This window comes from Anoplophora glabripennis, unplaced genomic scaffold (genome assembly GCF_000390285.2).
Source record: "Anoplophora glabripennis isolate ALB-LARVAE unplaced genomic scaffold, Agla_2.0 scaffold869, whole genome shotgun sequence".
NCBI classification, from domain to species: Eukaryota; Metazoa; Arthropoda; class Insecta; order Coleoptera; family Cerambycidae; genus Anoplophora; species Anoplophora glabripennis.
This window is the reverse complement of record NW_019416948.1, coordinates 115,805-126,080: the sequence shown is the minus strand read 5'-3', so window position 1 is coordinate 126,080 and position 10,276 is coordinate 115,805. Positions and strand designations below refer to the sequence as shown.

At 30.6% G+C, this 10,276-nt stretch overlaps 1 protein-coding gene across 1 annotated transcript in view; it reads left to right on the top strand.

The window, feature by feature from the left end:
* LOC108913836 (organic cation transporter protein-like) overlaps window positions 1-5,706 on the top strand; it is a 36,499-nt gene extending 30,793 nt beyond the window's left edge. Inside the window, exon 7 of the mRNA XM_018719476.1 lies at window positions 5,440-5,706. Coding sequence (XP_018574992.1) covers window positions 5,440-5,658 — 219 coding nt within the window. The 3' untranslated portion in view covers window positions 5,659-5,706. The remainder of the gene's footprint in view (window positions 1-5,439) is intronic.
* The last annotated feature ends 4,570 nt before the right edge of the window (window positions 5,707-10,276 follow it).

Genomic DNA, 10,276 nt, shown 5'->3' with positions numbered 1-10,276 from the left:
TCGAGTTTTTGAATTTTCCCATTCCAAGGTGATATAAAATAAATAATTAATTAGGTAAATTCATAGTTTTAATTCTAACTTGATTTATTTTATTTAACATTTAAGGCAAATGTGATTTCCAAACACAAGATAAGTTCCATATCTCTTTAATTACATAATTGAAAGCATTAAATTTATTTAGCAGTTATTATTTGGCAACAAAGCCACCGCTGGAACTGCCGCCTATTAGCAAGAAGAAGAGTTACCACGCTAAATTTTATAGCTGGAAACCGGCTAAGGAGACCCTGCTTCCATTTCGAGTTGCCAATTTCCAGCATTTAAGTAGCAGTCTGTACGATACGCTATATTGTCTGTGGTATTACGTATTTAAAAAAGTTTTAAAATCTCGTAAACCAATCCCTATACCAGTTGTACTTAATTCTTAAATCACAAGTAATCAATAGCTAACTTTATAACTAAAACAATTATTCATCCAATCTAAATATTATAATATATATCACAAATAACTTTTTCAAAAGTACTTTAAAATTCGAAATAAAAAGATAAATGTTTCAAGCTTAATAGTAAAATGTTTGAATTAGATTTTACATAAATCCTGCAGCACTTTTTAGGCATAATTATTTTGTGTTCTACATATTTCTGTATTGTGATTAACTGGAAGTGTTGACCTATTGATTTTATCAATAAATAGGTAAATTGTATATAAAATAAAATTGTTTAAAACAAACAACATAGTTACATCAAATACCAATTTCTGTTCAGTACGACAAATTTATATATAATTTATAATTATAATAAACGTGTATTTATTTTTAATAATATTTTATATTCAAAGTATTTTTTGTTAACAAACACCAATGTAGCAATGTTGGATTTGTAATGCAACGCAATATTGTTTTAAACAATTTTATGTGATATCATTATAGTATATTTGTGCATAAATAACAAATCCCCTATCACTCCCGTTTTGCAATTAGATTTTATAAGCTCTATAAGGTTATTATAACCGATACATTAAATTTATATTTATGATATATTTTATCATTAAAGTCTTAAAAGTCCTTCACTAGGAAATGCAAATCTGTCAATAATGTTTTTTTGCTATTGTTTCAAATGTGGCAAATTTATTTCCAATATAAAATATTGGTTTTCATTTCGTACGCTTATTACATGAATTCAGTTAAAAAGTCTCGGTCAGAACATTTTTATTATTCATTTTCAATAACGTTGTGTACATCCACTTTGCAATTTTTAATAAGAATTCTAGGCAAGCCATAACTCTTGAATGTAGTAGACAGAATGTCAGTACAGGCAATGACGCTGTTTTATATTTCATTCTCTGATGATTTGATGTGGTATCTCAATTCTGTTTTGAATTAATTCTATGTAAAATTATCCTGTATCTAAATATGGTTGCAGATGATCGTCTGAACCTGTATATTCCTAGGGAATGGGCGACCCAAGATTCTAACAATTTCCTTTGGTATTTTCGCAAATGTATGTTGCTGTAGTTAAGAAACGGTGTGTGTTGTTAAGCATGGTACAAATTTTGATCATATATTTCAAGTTTCTCGTTTCATCGTCAATAATAAAAATCTCAGGACTATTTGGACTTAACTCACAGCATATATTTTTCATATCACCTACGCTCATTTTATCAAATTCGTCTCTTCTGCATACACTGGCAGTCAAAAATTGCTATAACCTAAAATGTATGAATATCATTCCAAAGGAATTATTGCATTACTATCCTTATCACAATAATCGCTATCAAATGTTGCCATGTCCAGCTACAGCGTGTCAAAAATCAATCAATAAAAAAAATCTATTTTTAATTTTTAATTTCTAAACCGCTTGAGATAATTTAACCAAATTCGGTATGCATACTTAGTATGACAGTATCTATGAAACAAAAAAATACCAGTTTTATAAACTCACCAGTGGCGGAGGTGAGGTTTCTTTTAACTTAAAGCTCTTTTTCTTTTCAGCTAAGCTTTCCGAATATGTAATAATATACAGGGTGTTTCTAAAATAGGGTTCCAAACTTCTGCTGCGTTTATAACTCATTAAAATAAGCCAAAAAGTTCATATTAACATGTACCTAAACCGCAAACTTAGGAAGATATATGCCCTTAAAAGGGCTCAAAGAAAACTGTTTTTTTTCTGTTATTGACAAAACGGTCGCAAATAAATAGGAAAAAAATGTATGGGTCTTACATAACTTTTTACGTTAAATAACATGGGCTACTCCGTTTTTCGACATGTAAATCATAATGCGTTCCATTTAGGTTGGTGAAGTGGGTTTTCAGCCCGTAATTTTTTTTTATTTCAATTTGTTTACAATTTTCTTTACAGATTTATAAAATCTTAGCAATTTTACGTAAAAAATATTATCTTTGTCCAAATCGATATTTCCAATGGTTTTCGAGTAAATTGAGTTTGAAAATTACTCTGCTCTTTCAGTTATTAGGCCAAAAATTACAAAAATCTGTTTACCATGACCATAAAAGACTGACGTTGCCACAACGCTTAACAATTTAAGTTATTGATCAACTGTCAATTGAGCTTTGCAGTGTTTAATTAGTAAAAATGGTGAGTGGAAAATTAAAGTATACAACATTATTGCAACTCATAAAATGAAGTCATATTCAAAGACGGAAATGGCAGAAATCCACTTGAAATACCTGTTGAAAAGGAAGTCTCTATTCGGGTATGCTGCCGCATTTCCGTGTTTGAATATGACTCCATTTTGAGTTGCAATAATGTTGTATACTTAAATTTTCCACTCACCACATTTACTAATTAAACACTGCAAAGCTCAATTGACAGTTTATCAATAACTTAAATTGTTAAGCGTTGTGGCAACGTCAGTCTTTTATTTGCCATGGTAAACATATTTTTGTAATTTTTGGCCTAATAACTCAAAGAACAGAGTAATTTTCAAACTCAATTTACTCGAAAACCATAACGTAAAAAGTTATGTAAGACCCATACATTTGTTTCTATTTATTTGCGACCGTTTTGTCAATAACAGAAAAAAAAAGTTTTCTTTGAGCCCTTTTAAGGGCATATATCTTCCTAAGTTTGCGGTTTAGGTACATGTTAATATGAACTTTTTGGCTTATTTTTTATAAACGCAGCAGAAGTTTGGAACCCTATTTTAGAAACACCTTTTATAACTATATCACGCGCGTGCGTCGTATTTTTCATTTTGTAACTAAGGTTAAAAAATAAAAAAACTTTCCAGCTTGCAAATTTGAAATTTTAAAAAAAAATTATAGATTTCAATGTATTATGAAATCTACCATGAAAAAAATCAGTGCGATTGAAGATCATCGGGATCGTCCAGACTAATAATTAGTTAATTTGTTTATAAGGCCATAACTTGTAAACTATTCAACTTAACTGTGAGTTATTAGACAGTGATAAGGAATCAGAGGATACGATGCCAAAACGTTCTGGTAATAATAACGCAGTTTATAAATGTTTAATTCAAAAGTCAGAAATAAACTTCTTCTGTTTATAACTTTTGATCTAATCTAATCTAAGGGCTAGTTTTGTAGGTCTTTTGAAGACGAAAAAAAAGTACTATACTTACTGTTTTCTCGTGGAAATGAACGGAAAAGAGTTATAAGCGAAAAACGTGAATTTACGTAAAAATTATACAATTAACCACCCTGTAAACAATCTTTCCCCCATTTTTATTACTGTGGAAACTAATACAGTGCGTCCCAGAAGTAATGCAAAAAAATCGTATTTTACTTTGTGTTGAGTTTTCCCAAAAACCTTTTTTGCGATATGTTTCATAAACCTATGACGTCATCGAAATTTTTTTTAAATAGCACTACCTAATTTTTTAAGCATAAATGGATAGCCCTTTTGAAGGGAAATGCGTCGATATAGGGTTTGGCCTATTTTACTTTGACAGGTGCGAAAAAAAAGCCAACGATTGGAATCACACAAAAGTAGGTATCACAAACTTATGCGCGAACAGTGCTATAGCAAACAATGTGTTTTGGTTGATTGTAGGTAGGTACATGTTTTTATGTAGATTTGGTAGGTACACCCGATCAGAGCGGCTATGTAGATATTGTTTTGAAGATCACAGTTAGCGAATGCAATAGTGCCTCATATCATCGTGACAGTTACAAATACCATAACTTTACATTACGACGGTGTTGTGTTTAAATGAGAAACAAAGAATTGAAATCCTAATTATGGTTGGATATGGAGATAGGATCCGTAGTTATGATGAAGTATGTCAATTATTCAATATCAAGTATCCAGAACAACCAATACCTCCGTCTACAGTATACAGATTACTACGCAAATTTGAAGACGCTGGACATGCTACAGATCTATCTAGATCTGGAAGGCCAACGACAGTGATAGAAAATGATAGACAAAATGTTATGTTTAGCTGTCACTGAAAATCCACACACTGCCGTTCATCGTATCGCCGAAAACGCCAACATATCAATACATAAAAACGTACCTACAATCAACCAAAACACAGAACATTCACAAATTTCCGTTTTTTATGTGGCACTGTTCTCGCATCAGTTTATGATACCTACTTTTGTTGTTATTTTAAACCATGTCCATTCCAGTCATTGGCTTCTTTTTCGCTCCTGTCAAAGTAAAGTAGGCTGAACCCTATATCGACGTATTTCCCTTCAAAAGGGCTATCCATTTATGCTTAAAAGATTAGGTAGTGTTATTTAAAAAAAATGTCGATGACGTCATAGGTTTATGAAACATAGCGCAAAAAAGGTTTTAGCAACGTGACAAAATGACAATTCCTATTTACTAATTGACGTGTTTTAGCGTTTTTGTGAAAACGCAACACATAATAAAATATGAATTTTTTGCGTTACTTCTGGGACATAGTGTATGTTATTGCACATAATATTTAGCATCTATAGTGATAAATTCAGCTTGCGGAAACAAAATGTCGCGTCCAACTCTATATTTCCTGGGCTAATAAATGATTGCAAGAAGAGTGATCGCCGATTTTAGGCAACCAACATTGTACTATTGACACTGCCAATTAAAAATTCATAAACCTAAACGTACTTAATACTAGTGATTTGTTAGCATCGAACAATGATAAAATGTTGCGTTTATACTCAAGATAATACGATCGCCGATTTGTTGTCGTGAAATGTCGTGAAAAATTACCATCCGATGAAATAGAATGTTGCGTTTCAACATAAGCTTGATCTTATTGTCATAACAATTAAAAGTTAATTGCCAGCGCGAAGGAAACAAAATTATTGCTCCAAATAAAATTACTGATCACGCGGTGTAATCATGTATAAAGGCTCTGTAACTCTCTTACTATGTATCATTATATCATTACCATTACCATTATCATTCATAATATGGTCATCATTATCATTATTTTTATCATGATTGTTATTATCCTCATTATTTCAGGATAGGGTGTCCAGGATGTTGCCCCTATTGATGTTCGGTTTGATCGCGTGCTCCTCTGGGGCTATGGCATTGCTGTTCCCCGAGACGCTTAATATCAAGCTGCCAGACACGATTGAGGAAGCTGTTAATATTGGAAAAAATAAATTCGCGAGCGGACGTGAGGGAAATACCGAAAGCAGCTTACCTCTGAGAACAACAGACCAATCAACCAAAATGTAATGTATTGATTGGATATCGAAGAGAAAATAAAAGTGTAAATATCTCCAATGCTGTTTTATTTTTATATACTGTTTAACACCGGGAAGCAATAATTACTTCATCAGAACTGTAGTAATACTTATACTTTATTAAGTCAGGGTTATTACTTATGTGTTATGATCAATTGAGAGATCTACAATTTATTTTGTAAAGAAATTTTAGTTAATTCCGTTACATTCTAATTTTATTCACAAATGGCATTCATTTTATCCTCAACCTCACTTAAGTCTATGGGCCAAATTCAGAGACTTCCCTAAATCTATACTAACTTTTTATTCATATCAAACTTATGCTCCATTCAACTAGAGTGCCCTCATCACATTCTTAATTCTGATTTTCAGAAATGTGTTTAAGTGACTAACTTAAGTGTGCATCAAACTACAAATTACTAGATAAGGGCTACTTATATATTAGCAAACATATATCATCAGTGGAATATATTATATATTTGACACAAAGGTCAACCGTAGAGGTCATTTGAAGGTCAACTTGGATTTCTAGATATGATATATGCAGGGTGTATCACGAAGAGGGCCCAGTAGGATTATCTCAAAAAGTAGTCAAAATTGAAATCTGTATACAGGGGTTTATCAAAAAGATCTGTTCACTGAAAATAGAGTCAATTTTTTCGCACTTCCGGTTAGACCGAAGTCATTATTAACTCTGTTATTTCAAATGGAACACTGGATATTTTTGCATTTTTTAATTTTACGGTAAAATCTAGATTAATTTCATATAAGGTACTATAGGCCAAAATGTGATAATTTTCAAGTTATTATCAATTTTCGAAAAAATTGAGGGATGCAAGCGGTTTTTGAAAGCAGAATAACTCCGACATTTAGCTTTATTTATTAAGAACAATTTAAAAGCAATGGAATTCAACCAGTTTGTGTCAAATTTGTAAAAATTCATACAGATTGTTTAAGAAAGTGTCATCATTATTGTCACGTTAAAGTTGAATTTATTACATTAATGGATGCACAATTAAATTTACTTTAAAATGGTACTACAGTTTTTTCCTATACCCAAAGTTAACAGTTCTTGTGTAAATTGGACATTGGATTTCAACACAGGAAAAGGTACGGTGGATTTGATGCACAATAAACGGTGTCTTATTAATGAACTGTAATTTTTATTATTGTTATACCTTCATCAAAAACAATAATTCAGTATATTAAATTTAAAAAATGGCGATGCTTCAAATAAACCCACCATACTACTAGATTTTTCTGTGTTGAAATCATTAATTTCCAATTTATACAAGAATTGTTAACTTTGGGTATAGGGAACTATAGTATCATTTTAAAGTAAATTTAATTCTGCATCCGTTAATATAATATATATACAGGGTATACCATTTGAAATTTTTAAGTAAATTCAACTTCAACGTCACAATATTGGCCACACGTTTTTAAACACTCTATATGAATTTTTGGTTGAATTCTGTTACTTTTAAATTATCCATGCCAAATAACTTGAAAACTGTCACATTTTGTCCCATATGAAAATAGTCTAAAATTTGCCATTGAATTAAAAAATACATAGTGTTCCATTTAAAATAACAGCTGATAATGACTTCCGGTATAACCGACCGATTGCTTAATTGAGCGACTGCTTACTTTTATAAAAATCCATATTCTCACCGATCAGCATGGATTTCATATAGGCAAATCTACGACTACATTTACTATATGAGAAAATTTTAAACTTTTTGGTAAATGGCGAGTGTCCTGTTGGGATCTTTCGCGATCTCAGCAGAGCTTTCGATTGTGTTAATCATGCAATTTTAATATCGAAATTAAATAACTACGGTATTTGAGGACCTGCCTTAAATTGGATCATTATTTTTATTGAAAATTGGAAGCAATTTGTAAGTATAAATTATAACAATAAGAATATTTATGATATATATATAACTCATAATGCTCTTTGGCAACATTGGGTTTGGGTTGGTGGATTTGTTTTAGGCCCTGTGTTATTTTTATTATCCTGACTACTTGGCCCCCTAAATTTGTCTTAAGAATCTATGACCAAATTTTGTTGCATGGATTTCGGGACACCCTGTATACAAATGATATCGATACTCTTTCACCTAATACTCATTTTACTGTGTACGCTGATGATACGTCTTTAGCAATATCTAATAAGTCAAACCGAACTTTAAAACTTGAATGTGATTTACTGTGTGTTTTACTGAATAACTGGTTTGCTCAAAATTCATTACATTTTAATATTGAAAAAACTCAGGCACTTCGATTTTGCACTACTCAAAATAGAAATTGTAAAACATTAAATTTGAATATTAATAGTAGTTCTCTACCTACTGATACTGTGACAGTAACATTTTTAGGTTTAAATTTGGACACAAACCTTAACTGGAAATGTAACTGTAAAAGTATAATATCAAAATTGTCTTCAATAACTTATTTATTTCGAAATATTAGAATAGTCCTAAGTACCGATCAACTCCTCTGTTTATACTATGCCCAAGTGTTTGTTTCTGGGGTAAATCAACTCTTTCGTCCCATGTTTTTATTGCGCAGAAACGTGTTTTAAGATGTATGTTTGGTGTTTCAAGTACTTATTCTTGAAGAAATATATCTTATACATTATAGAATTCTCACTTTGCCAGGTATTTATATGTATTTTTGAAATATGTATGTGCATATTCAAACACAAAAGCAAATTTGTGATAAATAACGAGTATCATAATGTCAATAGGAGACAAAAACATAATTTTCATGTACCATTTCCACAATTAAATTTAATTAATAGTTCTCCAAAATTTGTAGGGCCTAAAATATTTAATTGTTTACCTGTGGAACTAAAAAGTATAAATAGTGAGTTTTTATTCAAGATAAAATTAAAATAGTATTTAGTAAAGAAATGTTTGTATTCCGTATTATAATTCTATCCTTCTATGTATGTAATTTGTGTTTGTAAATTTGACTATTCCTATACATGCTTGTTAGTTCATGTGTAAGAGAAAAATAAATTATTATTATTATTATTATTATTATTATTATTATTATTGTTATCGTCATTATTATTATATTATTATATACCCTGATATCAACGCCTATTACGTTTTTCAATGAAATAGTCTAGAAAAATGAATTATATGATAAACTTTTTAAGTCAGGTCAAGTTTAAGTTTCAGTTCATATTTGATTGCACTGGTGGAACTGTATGTTTTTGACGGATGGCAGTATGAATAAAATAATATTTCCAGTTTAAATAGAGAAAATAGATATTTCCGTAGAAGCTGGAATTGCGGCACATAATTTACTCTGAATATATCTATTGAGAAAGTTCTTACACACACACACACACACACAGTGGTACGGTAAGAAATCAAATGCTTTGTCGAACGAATCCTAGATGAAAGTGTCAAAGAATAGAGTAATACATCACTGAATAGAGCGCTGAGAGTTGTTTTTTTCAAACTCACCACAGACGTGTCTGGGAGTACGGATATATATTATTATTTTTTGCCTGTATGTGCAAATAATAAGGTTGAGATCAGCGGAAAGTATAACTATTGGGTGAAATGTTTTCTTGTTTATTTTGCATATTTATATATATATTTTTATTTTATTTGAAATGTATTGAGCTAATTCAAATAAATTCAAAAAATTTTCTCCATCATCCCAAATTAAGACAAACAACTTAAAACTTCTTAATTTACTGGAACTAGCTTAATACCTTTCAAATAAAGTAAAAATACTAGAGCTAATAATAAAATATATATATATATTTAAAAAACAAAGATATTCTACAAAAGAAACTTTTTTTTTTGAAAATTCCAAATATAACATCAATATTGTTATTTCAGTTATTTTAAGAAAACAAAGGACAATTAAAATTGACAAAATTGTGTATAATTTTGCTACAATTTCAGATATCGTTTGTAATTTATTTATTTATGGAGAAGGGGATAAACACAGGCTTTATAGCCCAAAACAATGTCCACAAATTACTTAAATCTAATTAAATATAAAAGTTCAGAAATAATTACTATTATAGAAATTGTTAATTTACAATAATAGTTCATTTTAAAGATTTTTAAAAACTAGTGAGCGAGGAGTGAAAGATACAAGTTAAAATGTCTACATATTCTGTATAGGAGAGTTTTGACCAGAATTAGTTCGATAAAAGTCTCATGAAAAAGTGCATTTACTCTAAAGTCATGTTGTGGTATAGTTTTTCCGAAGTCAATTGAAGAACCAATATCTTCAAGATATGTACCAGGCTCAGTCGCTAAGCAGCAACTCGGCATTGAAATATTTGAAAAACTTGTTCGCACATTTATTTAGCCATACAGATCTGGTCGAACGAAAAGTGCAGGTGGTAGAATTGTATACCCTTAGTTGAAGAATGAGCGTTCGGGCAAAGAGCAATGCGCACTGTTTCTCTGGTCCATTGTGTTGTCAAAATTCAGTTGTCGACTAGTCGCCTAGCAGTGCAGTGCGGGAATGCGGAATTTGGTGTGATTCAGATAATTTTAATTTATTATAGGCACCCTTCTATTAATCATTTATATTACAATTGCGAAAGGGAAAAATAACTAATATTATTA